This window comes from Haemorhous mexicanus, chromosome 33, assembly GCF_027477595.1.
Source record: "Haemorhous mexicanus isolate bHaeMex1 chromosome 33, bHaeMex1.pri, whole genome shotgun sequence".
NCBI lineage: Eukaryota > Metazoa > Chordata > Aves > Passeriformes > Fringillidae > Haemorhous > Haemorhous mexicanus.
This window is the reverse complement of record NC_082373.1, coordinates 1938567-1963100: the sequence shown is the minus strand read 5'-3', so window position 1 is coordinate 1963100 and position 24534 is coordinate 1938567. Positions and strand designations below refer to the sequence as shown.

Below are 24534 nucleotides of genomic sequence, written 5' to 3'. Positions count from 1 at the left end.
TCCTCCTCCTCCTCCTCCTCCTCCTCCTCCTCCTCCCCGCCGCGCTCCCAGCCAGCCCGGCAATGCCACCGCCTCCCCCCGCGCTGTCCCCGCGCTGTCCCCGCAGCCGAGGCTGGCAGGACGGGGCTGGCAGTGCCACCGGCTGTCCCCCACGCTGTCCCCGCGCTGTCCCCCGCGCTGTCCCCGCGCTGTCCCCCATACTGTCCCCGCAGCCGAGGCTGGCAGGACGGGGCTGGCAGTGCCACCGGCTGTCCCCGCCTCCCCCCACGCTGTCTCCGCGCTGTCCCCGCAGCCGAGGCTGGCAGGACGGGGCTGGCAGTGCCACCGCCTCCTCCCGCGCTGTCCCCACGCTGTCCCCGCGCTGTCCCCGCAGCCGAGGCTGGCAGGACGGGGCTGGCAGTGCCACCGGCTGTCCCCCGCGCTGTCCCCACGCTGTCCCCCGCGCTGTCCCCGCAGCCGAGGCTGGCAGGACGGGGCTGGCAGTGCCACCGGCTGTCCCCGCGCTGTCCCCACGCTGTCCCCGCAGCCGAGGCTGGCAGGACGGGGCTGGCAGTGCCACCGGCTGTCCCCGCGCTGTCCCCACGCTGTCCCCGCGCTGTCCCCGCAGCCGAGGCTGGCAGGACGGGGCTGGCAGTGCCACCGGCTGTCCCCGCGCTGTCCCCACGCTGTCCCCGCGCTGTCCCCGCAGCCGAGGCTGGCAGCTGCCTGCAGGACGGGCACCGCTACAGCGACAAGGACGTGTGGAAGCCGGAGCCGTGCCGGATCTGCGTGTGCGACACGGGGACGGTGCTGTGCGACGAGATCATGTGCGAGGAGCTGCGGGACTGCCCCAGCCCCGAGATCCCCTTCGGAGAATGCTGCCCCGTTTGCCCCAGCGAGCAGCCCAGCGGTTGTAATTTATTTATTTCCCTTCATTAACGAGTTAATAAATAAATTACCCGGCCATGGATGGCGCCATCCATGCGGCAGCGCGGGGAAAAGGCAACTTCACCCTGAAAAAAACGGGGAAAAATCGGCCCCAGGGGGGAAAAATCATCGAGGTTTTGAGAAATTTGGAGGTTTGGGGGGTTTTAGATAAAAAAAAAAAAAAAGGGTGGTGGGAGGGGATTTGGCACCGGGGCAGAAAGGATTTGGTGGAAACGCCCCGAAATTGTGGGAATGAGCCCCAAAATGAGCCCCAGAATTGTGGGAATAAGCCCCCAAATGAGCCCCGAAATTGTGGGAATGAGCCCCAAAATGAGCCCCAAAAATTGTGGGAATGAGCCCCAAAATGAGCCCCAAAATTGTGGGAATGAGCCCCAAAATGAGCCCCGAAAATTGTGGGAATGAGCCCCAAAATGAGCCCCAAAATTGTGGGAATGAGCCCCAAAATGAGCCCCAGAATTGTGGGAATGAGCCCCAGAATTGTGGGATTTCAACCCCAATCGTGGAATTTCACCCCAAAGCCAAGGAAAAACCCCAAACCTCCAAAAAAAAACCCCAAAGTTGCCTTTTTTTAACCCTTCCCTGCCCCACCTGGGGGGGATTCAAGGGTTGAGCAGCCCCCAAAAATCCACCAAACCCCCCCAAAAAATCCCCCCTGGACCCCCCTCGCTGCTGGCCCCGCTTTGGGGGAGCCCCCAGTGCCCCCCAGTTTGGCCCCACAGCCCCCCCAGGACGGAGCCACCCCCTCGTGCCGCCCCCCACCCCAAATTCCTGCGCCCCCCCTCATTAATTTCTCTTTGTTTTTCTTTTGATTTGTTCTTTTAATTTCCTACAGGGAAGCCTGGACCCAAGGTGAGCGAATTTGGGGGGCAGGGAGGGGAATTTTGGGGAGTTTTGGACCCCTGGGGGGGCAGGGAGCTGAATTTTGGGGCAGTTTTGGACCTTTTGGGGGGCAGGGAGGAGAATGTTGGGGCAGTTTTGAGCCCTGGGGGGCAGAGAGGAGAATTTTGGGGCAGTTTTGGACCTTTTGGGGGCAGAGAAGGGAAATTTTGGGGCAGTTTTGAGCCCTTTGGGGGGCAGAGAGGAGAATGTTGGGGCAGTTTTGAGCCCTGGGGGGGCAGAGAGGAGAATTTTGGGGCAGTTTTGGGCCTTTTGAGGGGCAGAGAGGGAAATTTTGGGTCCTTTGGGGGACAGAGAGGGAAATTTGGGACAGTTTTGAGCCCTGGGGGAGCAGGGAGGAGAATTTTGGGGCAGTTTTGGACCTTTTGAGGGGCAGAGAAGGGAATTTTGGACCCTTGGGGGAGCAGGGAGGGGAATTTTGGCGCAGTTTTGAGCATTTTGAGGGGCAGAGAGGAGAATTTTGGCCTCTTGGGGGGGTCAGGGAGGGGAATTTTGGGGCAGTTTTGGACCCCTGGGGGGTCAGGGAGCTGAATTTTGGGGCAGTTTTGGACCTTTTGAGGGGCAGAGAAGGGAATTTTGGACCCTTGGGGGGGCAGAGAGGGAAATTTTGGGTCCTTTGGGGGACAGAGAGGGAAATTTGGGACAGTTTTGAGCCCTGGGGGAGCAGGGAGCTGAATTTTGGGGCGGTTTTGGACCTTTTGGGGGGCAGAGAGGAGAATTTTGGGGCAGTTTTGGACCTTTTGGGGGCAGAGAGGAGAATTTTGGGGAGTTTTGGACCCCTGAGGGGGCAGGGAGCTGAATTTTGGGTCAGTTTTGGACCTTTTGGGGGGCACAGAGAGGAAATTTTGGGGAGTTTTGGTCTCTCACCCCCCCTCTTCTCTCGGCAGGGACAGAAAGGTGAACCCGGTGACATCAAAGATGTGAGTGAAGGGGGGAGACCCCAAAAAAGGAGGGGCGGGGTTGGGAGACCCCCAAAAAAGGGTCTGGGACCCCTCCCCAGCCCTGATGTGTCCCCTCCCCCTCTCCTTGTGTCCCTGCAGGTCGTGGGACCCCGAGGACCCCCGGGCCCGCAGGTGGGAGCAGCTCCAGGCCGGGAAATCTCTGGAATTTTTGGGGGAGGGGGGGTTGGGGAGAGAGGGGGAGGGGCGGGATGGGGGGAGGGGAGGACTCCTGACCCCCCCTCCCCTCCCCCCCGCTGTTCCTCCCCCCGCAGGGCCCCGCAGGTGAGCAGGGACAGCGCGGGGACCGCGGCGAGAAGGGCGAGAAGGTGAGAGGGGGAGGGACCCCAAAACCCCCTAAAAATCCCCCCAAATTCCCCAAATTCCCCAAATCCCCCCAAATTCCCCAAATCCTCTGTGAAAACCCAAAATCCTCTTTGACATCCCTCCCAAAAAACCCCAAAATCAGCTGAGAACTCCCCAAAAAAATCAGCTGATAACTCCCCCAAAAACCCCAAAATCAGCTGAGAACTACCCCCAGAAAAACCCCAAAATCAGCTGAGAACCCCCCCAAAAAAACCCAAAATCAGCTGAGACCCCCCAAAAACCCCAAAATCAACTGAGAGCTCCCCCAAAAACCCCAAATCAACTGAGAACTCCCCCAAAAAATCAGCTGATAACTCCCCCAAAAAAAACCCAAAATCAGCTGAGAATTCCCCAAAAAAAACCCAAAATCAGCTGAGAACTCCCCAAAAAAATCAGCTGATAACTCCCCCAAAAAACCCAAAAATCAGCTGAGAACTCCCCCCAAAAAAAACCCCCAAATCAGCTGAGAACTCCCCCAAAATCCCAAAATCAGCTGAGAACTCCCCAAAATCCCAAAATCAGCTGAGAACTCGCCAAAAAAAACCCAAAATCAGCCCAGAACTCCCCCAAAATCAGCTGAGAACCCCCCAAAAACCCCAAAATCATCCAAGAAGTCTCCCAAAAACCCCCAAAATCAGCCTAGACCCCCCCAAAATCCCTTGATTGATTGATTGATTGATTGATTGATTGATTGATTGATTGATATTTTTGTCCCCCCCCCGGCAGGGCGCCCCCGGCCCCCGGGGCAGGGATGGGGAGCCCGGGACCCCTGGGAACCCCGGACCCCCCGGACCCCCCGGACCCCCGGGACCCCCCGGCCTGGGGGGGGTGAGTGGGGGGGGGGGAAATTTGGGGGGATTTGGGGGGATTTGAGGGGATTTGGGGGGGATTTGAGGGGATTTTGGGGTGGGTTTGAGGGGATTTGGGGGGGATTTGGGGGTGTTGAGGGGGATTTGGGGGGGTTTGAGGGGATTTTGGGGTGGGTTTGGGGGGGATTTGGGGGTTTTGGGGGAATTTTGGGGGGGATTTGGGGGGGATTTGGGGGAATTTTGGGGTGGGTTTTGGGGGATTTGAGGGGAATTTGGGGGGCGAAATTGAGGAGATTTGAGGGGGTTTGAGGGGGATTTGGGTGGGATTTGAGGGGGATTTGGGGGATTTGAGGGAATTTGGGGTTTTTGAGGGGAATTTGGGGGAATTTTGGGGGAGGTTTTGAGGGAATCTGGGTGGGATTTTTAGGGGGATTTGGGGGATTTGAGGGGAATTTTTTGGGTGGGTTTGAGGGGGATTTGGGTGGGATTTGAGGGGGATTTGGGGGTTTTGAGGGAATTTGGGGGTTTTGAGGGGGATTTGGGGGAATTTGGGGGGGGGTTGAGGGAATCTGGGTGGGATTTTTAGGGGGATTTGGGGAATTTGAGGGAATTTTTTGGGTGGGTTTGAGGGGGATTTGAGGGGGATTTGGGGGAATTTTTGGGTGGGTTTTGAGGGAATCTAGGTGGGATTTTTAGGGGGATTTGGGGGTTTTGAGACAATTTGGGGATTTTGAGGGAATTTTTAGGTGGGTTTTGAGGGGAATTTGGTGTTTTGAGGGGATTTGGGTGGGTTTTGAGGGGGTTTTGAGGGGGTATTTGGGGATTTTGAGAGAATCTGGGTGGGTTTTGAGCCCAGCAGCCGGGATTTGGATGGGATTTGGGGGGGTTTCGAGGGGAACGGGGTTTTTCTGAGGGGAATTTGGGGTGTTATTTTTGGGGTGGGGGTCTCCGGGGTGCTGAACCCCCTTCTCCCCGGCAGAACTTCGCGGCTCAGATGGCGGGGGGCTTCGACGAGAAGGCAGGAGGGGCTCAGCTGGGCGTCATGCAGGGACCCATGGTAGTGTCACCCCCCCAAAATCCCCCCAAATTTCCCCCAGACCCCCTCGATCCCCCCCAAATCTGCCCCTCCCCCCAAGACTGATCCCATTTGGGACCCCCCTCCAGGACCCCCAACTTTGGGGGGTCTTTGGTGGCTTCGGGGATGTCCCCACCCGCTGTCCCCCCCCCGTGTGACATCGCTGTGTCCCCTCAGGGCCCCATGGGACCCCGCGGCCCCCCCGGCCCCTCCGGCTCCCCCGTAAGTATCGCCCCCCTCCCCAAATTTCGGGCCGGCCGAGGCCACCCCCGCTGATGTCACCTTGTCCCCGCAGGGTCCCCAAGGATTCCAAGGCAACCCCGGTGAGCCCGGCGAGCCTGGCGCTGCTGTGAGTGTCCCCAAACGTCCCCAAACGTCCCCAAACGTCCCCAAATGTCCCCAAATGTCCCCAACGCCGCTCATCGCCACCTCTCTGTCCCCTCCAGGGTCCGATGGGTCCCCGGGGACCTCCGGGACCTCCTGGCAAACCCGGCGACGACGTGAGTGACATGGGTGACATCCAGCCGCGGTGGCAGCCGGGCTGAGAAGGGACACCAAGTGACATTTTTGTGTCCCCAACCCTTCAAAAATCCAATTTTCCCTGGCAGGGCGAGACGGGCAAACCCGGGAAATCCGGCGAGCGCGGCCCCCCCGGCCCCCAGGTGAGCACACAAGGCCACCGCTGTCCCCTGGCTGTCCCCTGGCTGTCCCCTGGCTGTCCCCTTGCTGTCCCCTGGCTGTCCCCTGGCTGTCCCCAACTCTCCCTCTCCGCTGCCCGCAGGGCGCTCGTGGCTTCCCCGGGACCCCCGGCCTGCCCGGAGTCAAAGGCCACCGGGTGAGTGCGTGTCCCCTCCCTGTCCCCTCCCTGTCCCCGCGTCCCCCCCCCGAGCGGCTCTGTCATTGTCGCACCCCCGCCGTGTCGCTGTCCCCAGGGCTACCCCGGCCTGGACGGCGCCAAGGGAGAGGCGGGAGCACCTGGAGCCAAGGTGAGTGAGGGGGGTGACAGTGCCTGGGGTGGGGACAGTCCCCAGGGGGAGGGGGTGACAGTCCCCGGGGTGGGGGGACAGGGAGGGGACAGGGCTGGGGACAGTCCCCAAGGTGAAGGGGTGGCAGTGCCCGGGGGTGGGGACAGTCCCCAAGGTGAGGGGGTGACAGTCCCCGGGGGTGGGGACAGTTCTGGGGTGAGCAGGGGTGGCAGTCCCCGGGGCTGGGGACAATTCCTGGGTGAGGGGGTGACAGTCACTGGGGGTGGGGACAATTCTGAGGTGAGGGGGGTGGCAGTCCCCGGGGTTGGGGACAGTCCCCAAGGTGAGGGGGTGGCAGTCCCCGGGGCTGGGGACAGTCCCCAAGGTGCAGTGGCTGTCCCCTCCTGGGGTGGCGCTCCCCTGGCTCCGGTGACACCAGGGGACCGTCCCCGCCCTGTGTCACCTGTGTCCCTCCCCGCAGGGCGAGTCCGGCTCCCCGGGCGAGAACGGCTCCCCCGGGCCCATGGTGAGTGCGCGCCGCGGAGGGAAACTGAGGCACGGCCGGGCTGGGCCAGGGGGAAACTGAGGCACGGCCGGGCTGGGCCAGGGGGAAACTGAGGCACGGCCGGGCTGGGCCAGAGGGGAAACTGAGGCACGGCCGGGCTGGGCCAGAGGGGAAACTGAGGCACGGCCGGGCTGGGCTAGAGGGAAACTGAGGCACGGCTGGGCTGGGCCAGAGGGAAACTGAGGCACGGCCGGGATCGGTCAGAGGGAAACTGAGGCACGGCCGGGCTCGGTCAGAGGGAAACTGAGGCACGGCTGGGCTGGGCCAGGGGGAAACTGAGGCACGGCCGGGCTGGGATCGGCCAGAGGGGAAACTGAGGCACGGCCGGCTGGGCTGGGCCAGAGGGAAACTGAGGCACGGCCGGGCTCGGACAGAGGGGAAACTGAGGCACGGCCGGCCGGGCTCGGCCAGAGGGAAACTGAGGCACGGCCGGCTGGGCTGGGCCAGAGGGAAACTGAGGCACGGCCGGCTGGGCTGGGCCAGAGGGAAACTGAGGCACGGCCGGGCTCGGACAGAGGGGAAACTGAGGCACGGCCGGCCGGGCTCGGCCAGAGGGAAACTGAGGCACGGCCGGCTGGGCTGGGCCAGAGGGAAACTGAGGCACGGCTGGGCTGGGCCAGAGGGAAACTGAGGCACGGCCGGGCTGGGCCAGAGGGAAACTGAGGCACGGCCGGGCTGGGCCAGGGGGAAACTGAGGCACGGCTGGGCTGGGCTGGGCCAGAGGGAAACTGAGGCACGGCCGGGCTGGGCCAGGGGGAAACTGAGGCACGGCCGGCCGGGATCGGACAGAGGGAAACTGAGGCACGGCCGGGCTGGGCTAGAGGGAAACTGAGGCACGGCCGGCCGGGATCGGCCAGAGGGAAACTGAGGCACGGCCGGCCGGGCTCGGCCAGGGCCAGCACCCCCCCCCGGCTCACCTGTCACCCTCACCTGTCACCCTCACCTGTCACCTCTGTCCCCACAGGGTCCCCGCGGGCTGCCCGGAGAGCGAGGACGCCCGGGCCCCTCGGGCGCTGCGGTGAGTGCGGCGACACCTGCGGTGACACCTGCGGTGGCACCTGGGGGTGGCGGGGGGGACCCGACCCCCGCCCTGGGGACCCCCCGGTCACCCCCGGCCCCGTCTCCTCCCCGCAGGGCGCTCGTGGCAACGACGGCCTCCCGGGCCCGGCCGGACCCCCGGTAAGTGAGGGGGGGGGTTGGCGCGTCCCCCGCCCTCGTGTCACCCCCCGAGGGGACAGCGGGGTCCCTCGAGGTCCCCCGGAGCCCGCGGGGACCCTCACGCTCCTCTCGCCCCCAGGGTCCCGTCGGCCCCGCAGGAGCCCCCGGATTCCCCGGCGCCCCCGGCTCCAAGGTGAGGGGACAGGGCTGGTCCCGGTGGGGACAGGAGGGTGGCGATGTCACCGCTGACTGTCTCGGTCACCTCCCCCCTCCCACCACCCCAGGGTGAAGCGGGTCCCACCGGAGCGCGAGGACCCGAGGGTGCCCAGGGACCCCGCGGGGAGTCCGGGACCCCCGGCTCGCCCGGCCCCGCCGGAGCCCCCGTAAGTGCCCGTGTCCCCTCGCCCTGGTGGCTCGGTCCCCTCGCCCTGGTGGCTCTGTCCCCCCGCGCTGTCCCCTGAGCTGGCAGCGGCGGGGACGGCTCCGGATGCGGGGAAACTGAGGCACGGAGCTCAGCGAGGTCTGCTCGTAGGGGAACCCAGGGACAGACGGCATCCCCGGAGCCAAGGGGTCGGCGGTGAGTGGGGACGGGGACGGGGACAGGGACGGGGACGGGGACAGGGATGGGGATGGGGATGGGGACAGGGACGGGGACGGGGACAGGGACAGGGACAGGGGTGGGGACAGGGGTGGGACAGGGACAGGGATGGGGACAGGGGTGGGACAGGGACCAGGGACAGGGATGGGGATGGGGACAGGGACAGGGACAGGGATGGGGACAGGGACGGGATGGGGACGGGATGGGGACAGGGACAGGGATGAGGACGGGGACAGGGATGGGACAGGGACCAGGGTGGGGACAGGGACAGGGACAGGGGTGAGTTGTCCCAGCGAGCCCCGGGCTGTGGGGACCGGGACTGGCCCGGGTGAGCAGCAGGTGCCAGGGGCTGCGCTGGCATTTGGGGACATTTGGGTCCCCTTGGTGTCATGGAGCACTCGGAGATGGGGGACCCTGGGGGACAGAGAGATGGGTGGGGACACTGGGGGACACTGGGGGACACTGGGGGGACCCTGGGGGACAGAGAGATGGGTGGGGACACTGGGGGGACACTGGGGGACACTGGGGGGACCCTGGGGGACAGAGAGATGGGTGGGGACACTGGGGGACACTGGGGGACACTGGGGGGACACTGGGGGACAGAGAGATGGGTGGGGACACTGGGAGGACACTGGGGGGACACTGGGGGACACCGGGTGGGATTGGAGCTGCTGGGGGACAGGAGCTGCGGGCAGAGGGGGGACGCTGGTGACACTGGGGACACCGAGGGCGGTCCCTGAGGTGTCGCGGTGCCCGCAGGGCGCTCCGGGCATCGCGGGCGCTCCAGGATTCCCCGGCCCCCGCGGCCCACCCGGACCCCAGGGAGCCACCGGCCCGCTGGGCCCCAAGGGACAGACGGTGAGAGACCCCCGAGGTCCCCCCACCCCCGGGGACCGGCCACGCCCACCGACCACGCCACGCCCACCTACCGGCGGGTGGTCACGCCCCTTTAGACCCAAGCCACGCCCTCTTCACACCTTCTCCTTTTGGGTGTCCCCTCCCCAAAGTCACCCACGGGTCACTCCGGGGTCACTCCGGGGTCACACCGGGGTCACTCCGCCCTGACCCCAAGGGAACGCTGGGGGTGGGGTGGGATCCATGGGATGGCATCAGTGGGATGGGGACAAGGACCTGGAGCCCAGGCCCGGGCTGGCTGGGGACACCTGTGGGGACACCTGTGGGGACACCGTAACCTGTCCAGCTGTGGGGACAGCTGTGGGGACACCGTAACCTGTCCAGCTGTGGGGACAGCTGTGGGGACACCGTAACCTGTCCAGCTGTGGGGACAGCTGTGGGGACACCGTAACCTTGTCCAGCTGTGGGGACAGCTGTGGGGACACCCTAACCTGTCCAGCTGTGGGGACAGCTGTGGGGACACCGTAACCTTGTCCAGCTGTGGGGACACCGTAACCTTGTCCAGCTGTGGGGACAGCTGTGGGGACACCCTAACCTGTCCAGCTGTGGGGACAGCTGTGGGGACACCGTAACCTGTCCAGCTGTGGGGACAGCTGTGGGGACACCCTAACCTGTCCAGCTGTGGGGACAGCTGTGGGGACACCGTAACCTTGTCCAGCTGTGGGGACACCGTAACCTTGTCCAGCTGTGGGGACAGCTGTGGGGACACCCTAACCTGTCCAGCTGTGGGGACAGCTGTGGGGACACCGTAACCTGTCCAGCTGTGGGGACAGCTGTGGGGACACCGTAACCTTGTCCCCCTCCTCAGGGCGAGCCCGGCATCGCGGGATTCAAAGGCGAGCAGGGACCCAAGGGCGAGACGGTGAGTGGGGCTGGGGGCACCAGAGCCCCGGGGGGGCCCAGCCCCGACCCTCGCTGTCCATGGAGGGTCCGGCCCCTCATGGCTCATCCCTCTGTCCATCCCTCTGTCCATCCTTCTGTCCATCCCTCTGTCCATCCCATCCCTCTGTCCATCCCATCCCTCTGTCCATCCCTCTGTCCATCCCATCCCTCTGTCCATCCTTCTGTCCATCCCTCTGTCCATCCCATCCCTCTGTCCATCCCTCTGTCCATCCCTCTGTCCATCCCTCTGTCCATCCCACCCCTCTGTCCCTCTGTCCCTCTGTCCACCCCTCTGTCCCTCTGTCCCTCTGTCCGTCCCACCCCTCTGTCCCTCTGTCCATCCCACCCACCCCTCTGTCCCTCTGTCCCTCTGTCCCTCTGTCCATCCCACCCCTCTGTCCCTCTGTCCATCCCTCTGTCCCTCTGTCCGTCTGTCCATCCCTCTGTCCCTCTGTCCCTCTGTCCCTCTGTCCCTCTGTCCATCCCATCCCATCCCATCCCTGTCCCTCTGTCCATCCCTCTGTCCCTCTGTCCCTCTGTCCATCCCTCTGTCCCTCTGTCCCTCTGTCCATCCCTCTGTCCATCCTTCTGTCCCTCTGTCCATCCCATCCCTCTGTCCCTCTGTCCCTCTGTCCGTCTGTCCATCCCTCTGTCCCTCTGTCCCTCTGTCCGTCTGTCCGTCCCTCTGTCCATCCCTCTGTCCCTCTGTCCGTCTGTCCATCCCTCTGTCCCTCTGTCCCTCTGTCCGTCTGTCCGTCCCTCTGTCCATCCCTCTGTCCCTCTGTCCGTCTGTCCATCCCATCCCTCTGTCCCTCTGTCCATCCCTCTGTCCCTCTGTCCCTCTGTCCCTCTGTCCCTCTGTCCGTCCCACCCCTCTATCCCTCTGTCCATCCCTCTGTCCCTCTGTCCCTCTGTCCCTCTGTCCATCCCTCTGTCCGTCTGTCCATCCCTCTGTCCCTCTGTCCCTCTGTCCGTCTGTCCGTCTGTCCGTCCCACCCTCTCCCCCCGAGCCGTTGCCTGTCGAGGCCCCTCGGGGCAGCAGCGTCCCCATCCCCCCCACCCCCCCCCCGCCGCGGGGGGACAGTGGCCGGGGGCCAGCGGGACAATGGCCGCAGTGTTCGGTGTCCCCCCCTTGGGGACAGTCCCCCCCCCTTGGGGACATTCCCCCCTCGCCTCATTAACCTCCGTCAATGGGGCCCCGCCGCGCCCGGCGCCAGCGGGACAGGGGGACAGGAGGGACAGGGGGACAGGAGGGGACAGGAGGGGACAGGAGGGGACAGGGGGACAGGAGGGACAGGGGGACAGGAGGGGACAGGAGGGGACAGAAGGACGGGGGGACAGGGGGGGACAGGGGGACAGGGGGGGACAGCGGGGGGGACAGGGGGACAGGAGGGGACAGTGAGGGTGGGGGGACAGGGGGGGACAGGGGGGACTCAGGGGGACAGGGGGACAGGGGAGACGGGGGGACAAGAGGGACAGCGGGGGGACTCAGGGGGACAGGGGGGACAGGGGGGACAGGGGGGTCTCAGGAGGACAGGAGGGGACTGGGGGGACACGGGGGAATCAGGGGGGACTCAGGGGGGACTCAGGGGGTCAGGAGGGGACAGGAGGGGACAGGAGGGGACAGGGGGGACAGGGGGAACGCAGGAGGACAGGAGGGGACTGGGGGGACACGGGGGAATCAGGGGGGACTTAGGGGGGACTCAGGGGGACAGGAGGGGACAGGAGGGGACAGGGGGCTCAGGGGGGACAGGGGGCTCAGGGGGGGACTCAGGGGAGGACTCAGGGGGGGCCTCGTGTCTGGGGGTTTGTCCCCGGGGGGCTCGGGGAGGGGACGAAGGCTCCCGGTGACCCCTTCTCCTCCTCATCCTCAGGGCCCCGCCGGACCCCAGGGCGCGCCCGGCCCGGCCGGGGAGGAAGGGAAGAGAGGAGCCCGCGGAGAGCCCGGAGCTGCCGGGCCTTTGGGGCCGCCCGGAGAGAGGGTCTGTGGTGGCCTGGAGCCCAAAGGGCCACCCCGAGCCAACACTGACCCTGACCCCAAAGAACTGACCCTGACCCCAAAGAACTGACCCTGACCCCAAACACTGACCCCGACCCCAAAGAACTGACCCCGACCCCAAACACTGACCCCGACCCCAGAGAACTGACCCTGACCCCAAAGAACTGACCCCGACCCCAAAGAACCGACCCTGACCCCAAACACTGACCCCGACCCCAAAGAACTGACCCCGACCCCAAAGAACCGACCCTGACCCCAAACACTGACCCCGACCCCAAACACTGACCCTGACCCCAAAGAACTGACCCTGACCCCAAAGAACTGACCCTGACCCCAAAGAACTGACCCCGACCCCAAAGAACCGACCCTGACCCCAAAGAACTGACCCCGACCCCAAAGAACCGACCCTGAGACCAAAGAACTGACCCTGACCCCAGAGAACCGACCCCGACCCCAAAGAGCCGACCCTGACCCCAAAGAACTGACCCCGACCCCAAACAGCCACCCCAACTCCAAAGAACCGACCCTGACACCAAAGAACTGACCCTGACCCCAAACACTGACCCCGACCCCAAAGAACTGACCCCGATCCCAAAGAACTGACCCTGACCCCAGAGAACTGACCCTGACCCCAAAGAACTGACCCCAACCCCACAAATCTTTCCCTCAGCCCTAAACCCCTTCCCTGACCCCACAGACCCCCCTGACCCCACAACTCCTCCTCTCGCCCCACAGGGAGCTCCCGGCAACCGCGGCTTCCCCGGGCAGGACGGGCTGGCCGGCCCCAAGGTGGGACCCTGGGGACACCGGGGTGACAACGCCAGCGTGGGGTCACCCCAAAGTGACCCCAAACCCCCGAACTGACCCCAAACCCCCCGAACTGACCCCAAACTGACCCCAAACCCTGAAACCGACCCCAAATCCCCCAAACCGACCCCAAACCCCCGAACCGACCCCAAACTGACCCCAAACCAACCCCAAACCCCTGAACCGACCCCAAACCCCCCGAACCGACCCCAAACTGACCCCAAACTGACCCCAAACCGACCCCAAACCGACCCCAAACCCCCCGAGCTGACCCCAAACCGACCCCAAAACCCGAAACCGACCCCAAACCCCCCAAACCGACCCCAAACCCCCGAACCGACCCCAAACCGACCCCAAAACCCGAAACCAACCCCAAACCCCCCGAGCTGACCCCGAACCCCCCGAGCTGACCCCAAACCCCCCGAGCTGACCCCAAACCCCCCGAACCCCCCGAGCTGACCCCAAACCCCCCGAGCTGACCCCAAACTCCCGAGCTGACCCCAAACCCCCCGAACCGACCCCAAACCGACCCCAAATCCCCCGAGCTGACCCCAAACCCCCCGAGCTGACCCCGAACCAACCCCAAACTGACCCCAAACCGACCCCAACCCCCCGAGCTGACCCCGAACCCCCCGAGCTGACCCCGAACCCCCCGAGCTGACCCCGAACCCCGCAGGGCGCCCCGGGCGAGCGCGGCCCCGCCGGCCTGGCCGGCCCCAAAGGAGCCACCGGAGACCCCGGACGGCCCGGAGAGCCCGGCCTGCCCGGAGCCAGGGTGAGCACAGGGACCCCAAAACCCACAGGGGACCCCGAAACCGACACGGGACCCCAAAAACGGGACAGGGAGAGGGACAGGGGACCCCAAAAACCGACAGGAGACCCCAGAAAGGGGACAGGGGACCCCGAAACCGACACGGGACCCCAAAAAGGGGACCCCAAATCCCACAGGGGACCCCGAAACCGACACGGGACCCCAAAACCGACAGGGGACCCCAAAAACCGACAGGGGACCCCAAAAAGGGGACCCCAAAAACCGACAGGGGACCCCAGAAAGGGGACAGGGGACCCCAAAACCGACACGGGACCCCAAAAAGGGGACCCCAAAAACCGACAGGGGACCCCAAAAAGGGGACATGGGGACCCCGAAAAGGGGACCCCAAAACGGGACAGGGGACCCCAAAAACGGGACACCAAAAACCGACAGGGGACCCCAAAAACGGGACCACAAAAACGGGACAGGGGGAGGGACAGCGGGACCCCAAAAAGGGGACATGGGGACCCCGAAAATGGGACCCCAAAAAGGGGACCTCGAAACGGGACAGGGGACCCCAAAAACGGGACCCCAAAAAGGGGACAGGGGGAGGGACAGGGGGAGAGACAGGGGGACCCCAAAAAGGGGACAGGGGGGCCCCAAAATCGGGGACAGGGGGGCCCCAAAATCAGGGAGAGGGGAGGGACAGCAGGGACCCCAAAAACGGGGACGTGGGACCCCAAAAAGGGGACAGGGCGGGTCGGGGTTGGTTTCAGTGCTCTTAGGGTCGGGGAGCTGGGGGTGGTTAAGGCGATTTTGGGGTTGATACCATAATTTTGGGGTCAATAAAGAGATTTTGGGGTCAGTAAGGTGATTTTGGGGTGGTTAAGGAGATTTTGGGGTCGATAAGGAGATTTTGGGGTGGTTAAGGAGATTTTTGGGGTCGATAAGGAGATTTTGGGGTCGATAAGGAGATTTTGGGGTGGTTAAGGACATTTTGGGGTCGATAAGGAGATTTTGGGGTCAATAAGGAGCCTTTGGGTCGCTAAGGTGATTTTGGGGTTGTGCCCCCACCCCACAACCCCTCTCTGTCCCCACAGGGTCTCACGGGGCGCCCCGGGGACGCCGGGCCCCAAGGGAAAGTCGGCCCCACGGTGAGTGACCCCAAAAGGGGCTGGGGGGGGCTGGGGTGGGGTTTGGGGTTTGGGGTGGTTTGGGGTTGGGGTTTGGGGTGGTTTGGGGTGGTTTGGGGTTAGAGGTGCTTTGGGGTTGGTGTTTGGGGTGGTTTGGGGTTGGGGTGGTTTGGAGTTGAGATTTGGGGTCAGGGCTGGTTTGGGGTTGGGTTCGGTGTCAGGGCTGGTTTGGGGTTGGGGTTTGGGCTGGTTTGAGGTTGGGTTCGGGGTCGGAGCTGGTTTGGGGTTGGGTTTGAGGTTTGGGGTGGTTCAGGGTCGGGGCTGGTTTGGGGTTGGGTTTGGGGTCAGGGCTGGTTTGGGGTTGGGTTTGGGGTCAGGGCTGGTTTGGGGTCAGGGCTGGTTTGGGGTTGGGTTTGGGGTCAGGGCTGGTTTGGGGTCAGGGCTGGTTTGGGGTTGGGTTCGGGGTCAGGGCTGGTTTGGGGTTGGGTTCGGGGTCAGGGCTGCTTTGGGGTTGGGTTCGGGGTTGGGTTTGGGGTCGGGGCTGGTTCGGGGTTGGGTTCGGGGTCGGAGCTGCTTTGGGGTTGGGTTTGGGCCCTGCTCCCGTCCCCGCTGACCCCGCTGTCCCCACAGGGTGCCCCCGGCGAGGACGGCCGGCCCGGCCCCCCCGGCCCCCAGGGCGCTCGGGGCCAGCCGGGCGTGATGGGCTTCCCTGGCCCCAAAGGTGCCAACGTGAGTCTGCTCCCTTTTCCCCTAAAAAAACCCCGGGAATTCCCTCTGGGGCCGGACCCCAAATCCTCCCATCCCTTTTAGGGCGAGCCTGGAAAAGCTGGTGAGAAAGGACTTCCCGGAGCACCGGGGCTCAGGGTGAGGCTCCCCAACCCCAAAAATTCACCTCGGGGTGCAGCCCCACCCTAAAAACCCCCAGAGGGGGAAACTGAGGCACGGGAAGGGGGGAATGGGAGTTCTGGGAGTTCTGGGATTTAGGGTTTCCCATCTCCACAGGGACTTCCCGGCAAGGACGGAGAGACCGGAGCTGCCGGACCCCCAGGGCCTGCTGTGAGTGCTCAGGATTGGGGCTAAAAACCCCAAATTTGGGCTAACCCCCCCCCCCCCGGATCTGCCGGGGCATCCCCAAAATCTTGGGGTGGAGGAGGGTGAAATCCCAAAGGTTTTGGGGTCCTTGAGCAGCGTCCGTCCCACAGGGCCCGGCTGGGGAGAGGGGAGAGCAAGGAGCCCCCGGCCCCTCCGGCTTCCAGGTGAGCTCGGGGTTTGGGGTTGGGGTTGGGGTTTGGGTTTGGGGTTTGGGTTTGGGGTTGGGGTTTGGGGTTTGGGGTTTGGGGTTGGGATTGGGGTTTGGGATTTGGGGTTTGGGGTTGGGGTTGGGGTTGGGGTTGGGGTGCTTGGGGTTGGGTTTGGGGTTTGGGATTGGGGTTTGGAGTTTGGGGTTGGGTTTGGGGTTTGGGGTTTGGGGTTGGGGTTTGGAGTTTGGGGTTTGGAGTTTGGGGTTTGGGGTTGGGGTTTGGAGTTTGGGGTTGGGTTTGGGGTTTGGAGTTTGGGGGTTTGGGGTTGGGTTTGGGGTTGGGTTTGGGGGATTTTGGGTTGGGGTTCAGGGTTTGGAGTTTGGGGTTTGGAGTTTGGGGTTTGGGGTTTGGGGTTGGGTTTGGGGTGCTTGGGGTTTGGGATTGGGGTTTGGAGTTTGGGGTTGGGTTTGGGGTTGGGGTTTGGGGGGTTTGGGTTGGGGTTCAGGGTTTGGAGTTTGGGTTTTGGGGTTTGGGTTTTGGGTTTGGGATTTGGGTTTGGGATTTGGGTTTGGGGTTAGGGATTGGGATTTGGGATTGGGGTTGGGATTTGGGGTTTGGGGTTGGGATTTGGGGGGTTTAGGGTTTGGGGTGTTTGGGGTTGGGGTTTAGGGTTTGGGGTGTTTGGGGTTTGGGGTTGGGGTTTGGGGTTTGGGGTGATGCCACCCCGTCCCCCCGGGTCTCGCTGTCCCCGTTCTCACGTGGCTCCTGTCCCCTCCCAGGGACTGCCAGGGCCACCAGGTCCCCCCGGCGAGAGCGGCAAGCCCGGAGATCAGGTGAGACCCCCCCAGTCCCGCCCAGGTGGGGTCGGGATCCCCCAAATCGCTCAGGTGTGACCCCAAACCCCTCTGTCCCCTCTGTCCCCTCTGTCCCCTCTGTCCCCTTCCCACAGGGCGTTCCTGGAGAAGCCGGAGCCCCCGGGCTGGTGGGTCCCAGGGTAAGTGTCACCTGTCACCTGTCACCTGGGGGGGTCACAGAGTGTCCCCTGTGGGGCCTTTGGGGGGTCCCAGTGCCACCTGTCCTCCCACTTGGGGACATTTTCATCCCACGGGGATTCTGGGGGGTCCCAGTGTCACCTGTCCTCCCACTTGGGGACATTTTCATCCCGCGGGGACTCTGGGGGGGTCCCTGGGTTGTCCCCACCCAGGGCCACCAGCTCCGTGCTGGTCCCGTCCCCATCCCAGTCCCTCCCAGTCCCTCCCAGTCCATCCCAGTCCCTCCCAGTGCCCTCCCAGTCCATCTCAGTCCCTTCCAGTGCCCTCCCAGTTCATCCCAGTCCCTCCCAGTCCCTCCCAGTCCTTCCCAGTCCCTCCCAGTCCCTCCCAGTGCCCTCCCAGTCCCTCCCAGTCCTTCCCAGTCCCTCCCAGTCCCTCCCAGTCCATCTCAGTTCCTCCCAGTCCCTCCCAGTCCATCTCAGTCCCTCTCAGTGCCCTCCCAGTCCTTCCCAGCCCCTCCCAGTGCCCTCCCAGTCCCTCCCAGTCCTTCCCAGTCCCTCCCAGTGCCTTCCCAGTCCCTCCCAGTCCATCCCAGTCCCTCCCTGTCCCTCCCAGTGCCCTCCCAGTCCCTCCCAGTCCCTCTCAGTCCCTCCCAGTCCCTCCCAGTCCATCTCAGCCCCTCCCAGTGCCCTCCCAGTGCCCTCCCAGTCCCTCCCAGTCCCTCCCAGTCCATCCCAGTCCCTCCCAGTCCCTCCCAGTCCCTCCAGCGCAGCGCGGCACGGTGCCCTGCCCACCGCCCCGGTGCCACCCCCGCGGGTGTCGCGGTGTCGCGGTGTCCCCTGAGCCGTCCCCGTGTCCGCAGGGCGAGCGCGGCTTCCCCGGCGAGCGCGGCTCTCCCGGCGCCCAGGGCCTGCAGGGGCCCCGCGGCCTCCCCGGCACCCCCGGCACCGACGGACCCAAGGTGGGTGACACCTGGGGACAGCGCCCACGGCGGTGCCACCCAGGGGGTGGTGACACCCCGATAATGTCCCTTTGCTGCTTTAGGGCGCCACCGGCCCCGCCGGCCCCAACGGCGCCCAGGGACCGCCGGGGCTGCAGGGGATGCCCGGGGAGAGAGGAGCCGCCGGCATCGCCGGTCCCAAGGGGGACAGGGTGAGTGACGGGGACACCGGGGTGCCACCAGGGCCACCGGGGCTCAGCTGGGCTCACGCTGGCCCTGTGCCACCCCGCAGGGAGACGTCGGAGAGAAGGGACCCGAGGGAGCGCCCGGAAAGGACGGAGCTCGCGTGAGTGGGACGGGGACGGGGCAGGAGGGGACGGGCAAGGACGCTCATGGTGGCCAGCCTGGGTGGCCTTGGTGGCCAGTCAGGGACACTCCTGGTGGCCAGCCTGGGGTGGCCTTGGTGGCCAGTCAAGGACACTCCTGGTGGCCAGCCTGGGACACTCATGGTGGCCAGTCAAGGACACTTCTGGTGGCCAGCCTGGGACACTCCTGGTGGCCAGCCTGGGTGGCCTTGGTGGCCAGCCTGGGACACTCTGGTGGCCAGCCTGGGGTGCCCTTGGTGGCCAGCCTGGGACACTCGTGGTGGCCAGTCAAGGACACTCCTGGTGGCCAGCCTGGGGTGCCCGTGGTGGCCAGCCTGGGGTGCCCGTGGTGGCCAGCCCGGGGTGGCCTTGGTGGCCAGCCTGAGACACTCCTGGTGGCCAGCCTGGGGTGGCCTTGGTGGCCAGCCCAGGGACACCCCTGGTGGCCTCCTCCTCATGGCGGTCGGTGGGGGATGTCCATGGTGGCTGCCCAGCCCCCCCCGGTGGCCTCACTGTCCCCTCTGTCCCCACAGGGTCTGACCGGTCCCATCGGCCCCCCCGGCCCCGCTGGCCCCAACGGCGAGAAGGTGAGAGCGGGGTGGCCCCGCCAGTGATCCCACGGGGACAGATCCCACCTGATCCATGGGGTGGATCCCACCTGATCCATGGGGCAGATCCCACCTGATCTCAGGGTGGATCCCACCTGATCTCGGGGCGGATCCCACCTGATCCATGGGGCAGATCCCACCTGATCCATGGGGCAGATCCCACCTGATCCATGGGGCGGATCCCACCTGATCTCGGGGCGGATCCTACCTGATCCATGGGGCAGATCCCACCTGATCCGTGGGGTGGATCCCACCTGATCTCCAGGGCAGATCCCACCTGATCCATGGGGTGGATCCCACCCAATCCCTGGGGCAGATCCCACCTGATCCATGGGGTGGATCCCACCTGATCTCCGGGGCAGATCCCAACCCATCCCTGGGGGGCAGATCCCACCCATCTTGGGGCAGATCCCACCTGATCCCGGGGGGGATCCCAACCCATCCCCGGGGCAGATCCCACCCAATCCCTGGGGTAGATCCCACCCATCTTGGGGCAGATCCCACGGGATCCATGGGGTGGATCCCACCCAATCCCCAGGGCAGATCGCAACCCATCCCTGAGGGGGATCCCACCTGATCCATGGGGTGGATCCCACCTGATCCCTGGGGTGGATCCCACCTGATCCCTGGGGTGGATCCCAACCCATCCCCGGGGGTGGATCCCACCCGATCCCGGGGGCAGCCCCACCCGGACAGACGCCCTCCATCCCCCCAACTCCCCTTCCTCTCCTTCCTTCCTTCCAGGGCGAGTCCGGCCCCCCCGGCCCGTCCGGAGCCGCCGGTGCCCGTGGTGCCCCCGTAAGTGCCACCTGTCCCCCCCCGGTGCTGGCAGTGCCACTCTGGCCCCCTTCCCTGGATTTTCACCCCCTTCGCTCCACAGGGAGAGCGCGGAGAGCCCGGAGCCCCCGGCCCCGCCGGATTCGCCGGACCCCCGGTGAGTTCTGTCCCCAGTGTCCCCAGTGTCCCCAGTCCATCCCAGTGTCCCCAGTCCATCCCAGTGTCCCCAGTGTCCCCAGTGTCCCCAGTCCATCCCAGTGTCCCCAGTGTCCATCCCAGTATCCCCAGTCCATCCCAGTGCACCCCAATGTCCATCCCAGTGTCCACCCCAGTGCCCATCCCAGTGTCCCCAGTGTCCCCAGTCCATCCCAGGGTCCATCCCAGGGTCCCTAGTCCATCCCAGTGTTCCCAGTGTCCATCCCAGTTCTGTCCCCAGTGTCCCCAGTCCATCCCAGTGTCCCCAGTCCATCCCAGTGTCCATCCCAGTGTCCCCAGTGTCCATCCCAGTGTCCCCAGTGTCCATCCCAGCTCTGTCCCCAGTCCATCCCAGTGTCCCCAGTGCCCACCCCAGTGTCCCCAGTCCATCCCACTGTCCCCAGTGTCCCCAGTGTCCCCAGTTCATCGCAGTGTCCCCAGTGTCCCCAGTGTCCATCCCAGTGTCCCCAGTGTCCATCCTAGTTCTGTCCCTAGTCCATCCCACTGTCCCCAGTCCCCTCCAGTGTCCCCAGTCCATCCCACTGTCCCCAGTGTCCATCCCAGTGTCCCCAGTCCATCCAGGTGTCCCCATTGCCCATCCCAGTGCCCATCCCAGTGTCCCCAGTCTATCCCAGTCCCCCCAGTCCCCCCAGTCCCCCCCAGTCCCCCCCAGTGTCCCCCCGAGTCCGCGCTGACCGCTGCCGTGCTCTGTCCCAGGGAGCCGATGGCCAGCCGGGGGCCAAGGGCGAGCAGGGCGAGCCGGGCCAGAAGGGCGACGCGGGCGCGCCGGGGCCTCAGGGACCCTCGGGGGCTCCCGGGCCGCAGGTGAGCCCGGCCGAGCCCCGGGAATTCGGGAATTCCAGCTCCCTCACCCCGGGAATTCCAGCTCCACCATCCTGGGAATTCCAGCTCCCTCACACCAGGAATTCCAGCTCCACCATCCCGGGAATTCCAGCTCCCTCACCCTGGGAATTCCAGCTCCCTCGCCCCGGGAATTCCAGCTCCCTCACCCTGGGAATTCGGGAATTCCAGCTCCCTCACCCCGGGAATCTCCAGCTCCACCATCCTGGGAATTCCAGCTCCCTCACCCCGGGAATTCCAGCTCCACCATCCTGGGAATTCCAGCTCCCTCACCCCGGGAATTCCAGCTCCACCATCCTGGGAATTCCAGCTCCCTCACCCCGGGAATTCTGGGAATCTCCAGCTCCCTCATCCTGGGAATTCGGGAATTCCAGCTCCCCCATCCCGGGAATCTCCAGCTCCCCCATCCTGGGAATTCTGGGAATTCCACCTGCCCCATCCTGGGAATCTCCAGCTCCCTCACCCCGGGAATTTGGGAATTCCAGCTCCCTCATCCCGGGAATCTCCAGCTCCCTCACCCTGGGAATTCGGGAATTCCAGCTCCCTCACCCTCGGAATTCGGGAATTCCAGCTCCCCCTTCCCGAGAATTTGGGAATCTCCAGCTCCCTCATCCCGGGAATTCTGGGAATCTCAGCTCCCCCATCCCGGGAATTCCGGGAATCTCCAGCTCCCCCATCCCGGGAATCTCCAGCTCCCCCATCCCGGGAAGTCGGGAATCTCCAGTTCCCTCACCCCGGGAATTCAGGAATCTCCAGCTCCCTCATCCTGGGAATTTGGGAATCTCCAGCTCCCCCATCCCGGGAATTTGGGAATCTCCAGCTCCCCCATCCCGGGAATTTGGGAATCTCCAGTTCCCCCATTCCGGGAATCTCAGCTCCCCCATCCCGGGAATTCCGGGAATCTCCAGTTCCCCCATCCCGGGAATTTGGGAATCTCCAGCTCCCCCATTCCGGGAATCTCCAGTTCCCTCACCCCGGCAATTCGGGAATCTCCAGTTCCCTCACCCCGGGAATTCGGGAATCTCCAGCTCCCCCATCCCGTCAATTCCGGGAATTCCAGCTCCTGAGCGTCCTGACCGCTGTTCTGTCTCCTCCCAGGGTCCCACCGGTGTCACCGGTCCCAAAGGAGCCCGGGGCGCTCAGGGACCCCCGGTGAGTGGGGGAGGGGAGGGGGGGGGAGGGGAGGGGAGTGGGGGAGGGGCAGGGTCTGACCCCCCCCTCACCTCCGTCCCCAGGGAGCCACCGGATTCCCGGGAGCCGCCGGACGCGTCGGACCCCCCGGCCCCAATGTGAGTTGGGGGCAACTGGGGAACTGGGGGGGAACTGGGGTCACTGGGAGGAACTGGGATCACTGGGGGGGGAACTGGGATCACTGGGGGGGGAACTGGGGCTCAGGGCTGGATGGGGAATAGGATCTGGCAGGGATCAGGGATGGATCGGGAATGGGATCTGGCAGGGCTCAGGGATGGATCGGGGATGGGATCTGGCAGGGATCAGGAATGGGATCTGGCAGGGCTCAGGGCTGGATCGGGGATGGGATCTGGCAGGGATCAGGAATGGGATCTGGCAGGGATCAGGGCTGGATCAGGAATGGGATCTGGCAGGGCTCAGGGCTGGATCAGGAATGGGATCTGGCAGGGCTCAGGGCTGGATCAGGAATGGGATCTGGCAGGGATCAGGGATGGATCAGGGATGGGATCTGGCAGGGCTCAGGGATGGATCAGGGATGGGATCTGGCAGGGATCAGGAATGGATCGGGAATGGGATCTGGCAGGGCTCAGGGATGGATCAGGGATGGGATCTGGCAGGGCTCAGGAATGGATCAGGAATGGGATCTGGCAGGGCTCGGGGCTGGATCGGGGATGGGATCTGGCAGGGCTCAGGGATGGATCGGGAATGGGATCTGGCAGGGCTCAGGGCTGGATCAGGAATGGGATCTGGCAGGGATCAGGGATGGGATCTGGCAGGGATCAGGGATGGATCGGGAATGGGATCTGGCAGGGCTCAGGGCTGGATCAGGAATGGGATCTGGCAGGGCTCAGGGATGGATCAGGAATGGGATCTGGCTGGGATCAGCGCTGGATCGGGAACACGGAAACCCCCCCGAGCTCCCTCCAAGCCCGATCTCTCCCGCAGGGTAACCCCGGCCCCCCCGGCCCCCCCGGCTCCGCGGGCAAGGACGGCCCCAAGGGGGCGAGGGGCGACGCGGGACCCCCGGGCCGAGCGGGGGACCCGGGGCTGCAGGGCCCCGCCGGCCCCCCCGGCGAGAAGGGCGAGCCCGGCGAGGACGGCCCCGCGGTATTTGGGATTTGGGGACATCGCCCCCCGACCCCTCCGGCAGCCCCCGAGCGGCGCTGACCCCACCGTGTCCCCTCCCCTCCTCTGTGTCCCCGCAGGGTCCGGACGGTCCCCCCGGTCCCCAGGGGCTGGCAGGACAGCGCGGCATCGTGGGGCTGCCGGGGCAGCGCGGCGAGCGGGGATTCCCGGGGCTGCCCGGACCCTCGGTGAGCAAAACCCTCAAAAACACCCCAAAAATAACCCCCAAAAATTCTCAAAGTCCGGGAAGAAATGGGAGAAATCAGAGGCAAGGAAGGATTTTGGGAGGGTGGGGGGTGGTGGAAGCTGCTCATCCCCATCCCGGTGCTTTTGGGATTCTCTTTCCAACGCCAAAAAAAATGTCCCAAAATCTCTCGAGGCTTTTCCTCGCTGACAGGACCAGCGCGACAAAATTTCCAGACAAATTTTTACCTTTTTCCCACCGGGAATTCGTGTCCCCCACCCCGAGCTCTGGGGGGAAATTTGTGGCCGAGGAGAGTTTGGATTCTCTCCCTCTCTCCTGATTCCCTGCTGCTTTTCTGTCCTCAACCCACCCAGCCTCACTCATGGAGGGGTTTTCCTGGTTTTTTTTTTAGGGAGAGCCTGGAAAACAGGGAGCACCTGGATCCGCCGGTGACCGGGGACCCCCCGGGCCCGTGGGACCCCCTGGGCTGACGGGACCGGCCGGAGAGCCCGGCAGGGAGGTAGGAAACTCAGGAAAGTCTGGAATATCCACGATGGATCCCTGGGTGGATCCCAGAAAATCCCAGCACGAGGATTTTACCTGGAAAAAGGAGTTTTCCCCCCATCCCAAAGGCTAAATCTGAATTCCTCTTCTTTTCCTCTTTCTTTTCCTCTTTTCCCAGGGAAATCCCGGCGCTGACGGACCCCCGGGCAGGGATGGGGCGGCAGGAGTGAAGGTGAGCTCATCCCGGATTTCTCAGGGGCCGGAATTCCCGGGAATTCCCGCCGTGCCGTGCTCGCCCCCATCCCAGAGCCGGAATTCCTGAGATTCCCGTTCCCCGTTGTTCCAGGGCGATCGCGGCGAGACCGGCCCCGTGGGCGCTCCCGGTGCTCCCGGAGCTCCCGGCGCTCCCGGCCCCGTGGGACCCACCGGAAAACAGGGAGACAGGGGAGAGACGGTGAGTGGGACACCTCGGGATGGGGGCAACGGGAATGACCGGGAATGGCCCCGAATCCCGGGCATGGAGCTGCTTGGATCATCTGGGAACGGCGCCGGGAGCAGCTCCCAGCGTCTTCCTGAGGATTCCTGGTTTGGGATCTGCCTGGGAGCTCCGGGAGCTGGGACTGGGAATGAGCTGGGGACCCCCGGAGATAAAACTGGGAACACCTGCAGTGCCCTGGGCAGCTGGGGACACGAAATCCTACATCCCAAACCTCCCACCCCCCACTGTTCCACAGCCCCAAATCCCAAATCCCACCCCCCAGAGTCC

General features: G+C 64.8%; 1 protein-coding gene across 1 annotated transcript in view; it reads left to right on the top strand.

The window, feature by feature from the left end:
• The first annotated feature begins 944 nt into the window (after positions 1-944).
• COL2A1 (collagen type II alpha 1 chain) overlaps positions 945-24534 on the top strand; it is a 41408-nt gene continuing 17818 nt past the window's right edge. Inside the window, exons 1-44 of the mRNA XM_059871791.1 lie at positions 945-1058; positions 2712-2744; positions 2865-2897; positions 3038-3091; positions 3855-3956; positions 4917-4994; positions 5190-5234; positions 5308-5361; positions 5459-5512; positions 5621-5674; positions 5794-5847; positions 5945-5998; positions 6459-6503; positions 7507-7560; positions 7677-7721; positions 7840-7893; positions 7985-8083; positions 8233-8277; positions 9058-9156; positions 10022-10075; positions 11970-12077; positions 12830-12883; positions 13578-13676; positions 14753-14806; positions 15416-15514; positions 15596-15649; positions 15788-15841; positions 15988-16041; positions 16806-16859; positions 16976-17020; positions 17881-17979; positions 18063-18170; positions 18251-18304; positions 18857-18910; positions 19676-19729; positions 19812-19865; positions 20621-20728; positions 21863-21916; positions 22000-22053; positions 22901-23062; positions 23161-23268; positions 23677-23784; positions 23947-24000; positions 24115-24222. Coding sequence (XP_059727774.1) covers positions 945-1058; positions 2712-2744; positions 2865-2897; positions 3038-3091; positions 3855-3956; positions 4917-4994; positions 5190-5234; positions 5308-5361; positions 5459-5512; positions 5621-5674; positions 5794-5847; positions 5945-5998; positions 6459-6503; positions 7507-7560; positions 7677-7721; positions 7840-7893; positions 7985-8083; positions 8233-8277; positions 9058-9156; positions 10022-10075; positions 11970-12077; positions 12830-12883; positions 13578-13676; positions 14753-14806; positions 15416-15514; positions 15596-15649; positions 15788-15841; positions 15988-16041; positions 16806-16859; positions 16976-17020; positions 17881-17979; positions 18063-18170; positions 18251-18304; positions 18857-18910; positions 19676-19729; positions 19812-19865; positions 20621-20728; positions 21863-21916; positions 22000-22053; positions 22901-23062; positions 23161-23268; positions 23677-23784; positions 23947-24000; positions 24115-24222 — 3078 coding nt within the window. The remainder of the gene's footprint in view (positions 1059-2711; positions 2745-2864; positions 2898-3037; positions 3092-3854; positions 3957-4916; positions 4995-5189; positions 5235-5307; positions 5362-5458; positions 5513-5620; positions 5675-5793; positions 5848-5944; positions 5999-6458; positions 6504-7506; positions 7561-7676; positions 7722-7839; positions 7894-7984; positions 8084-8232; positions 8278-9057; positions 9157-10021; positions 10076-11969; positions 12078-12829; positions 12884-13577; positions 13677-14752; positions 14807-15415; positions 15515-15595; positions 15650-15787; positions 15842-15987; positions 16042-16805; positions 16860-16975; positions 17021-17880; positions 17980-18062; positions 18171-18250; positions 18305-18856; positions 18911-19675; positions 19730-19811; positions 19866-20620; positions 20729-21862; positions 21917-21999; positions 22054-22900; positions 23063-23160; positions 23269-23676; positions 23785-23946; positions 24001-24114; positions 24223-24534) is intronic.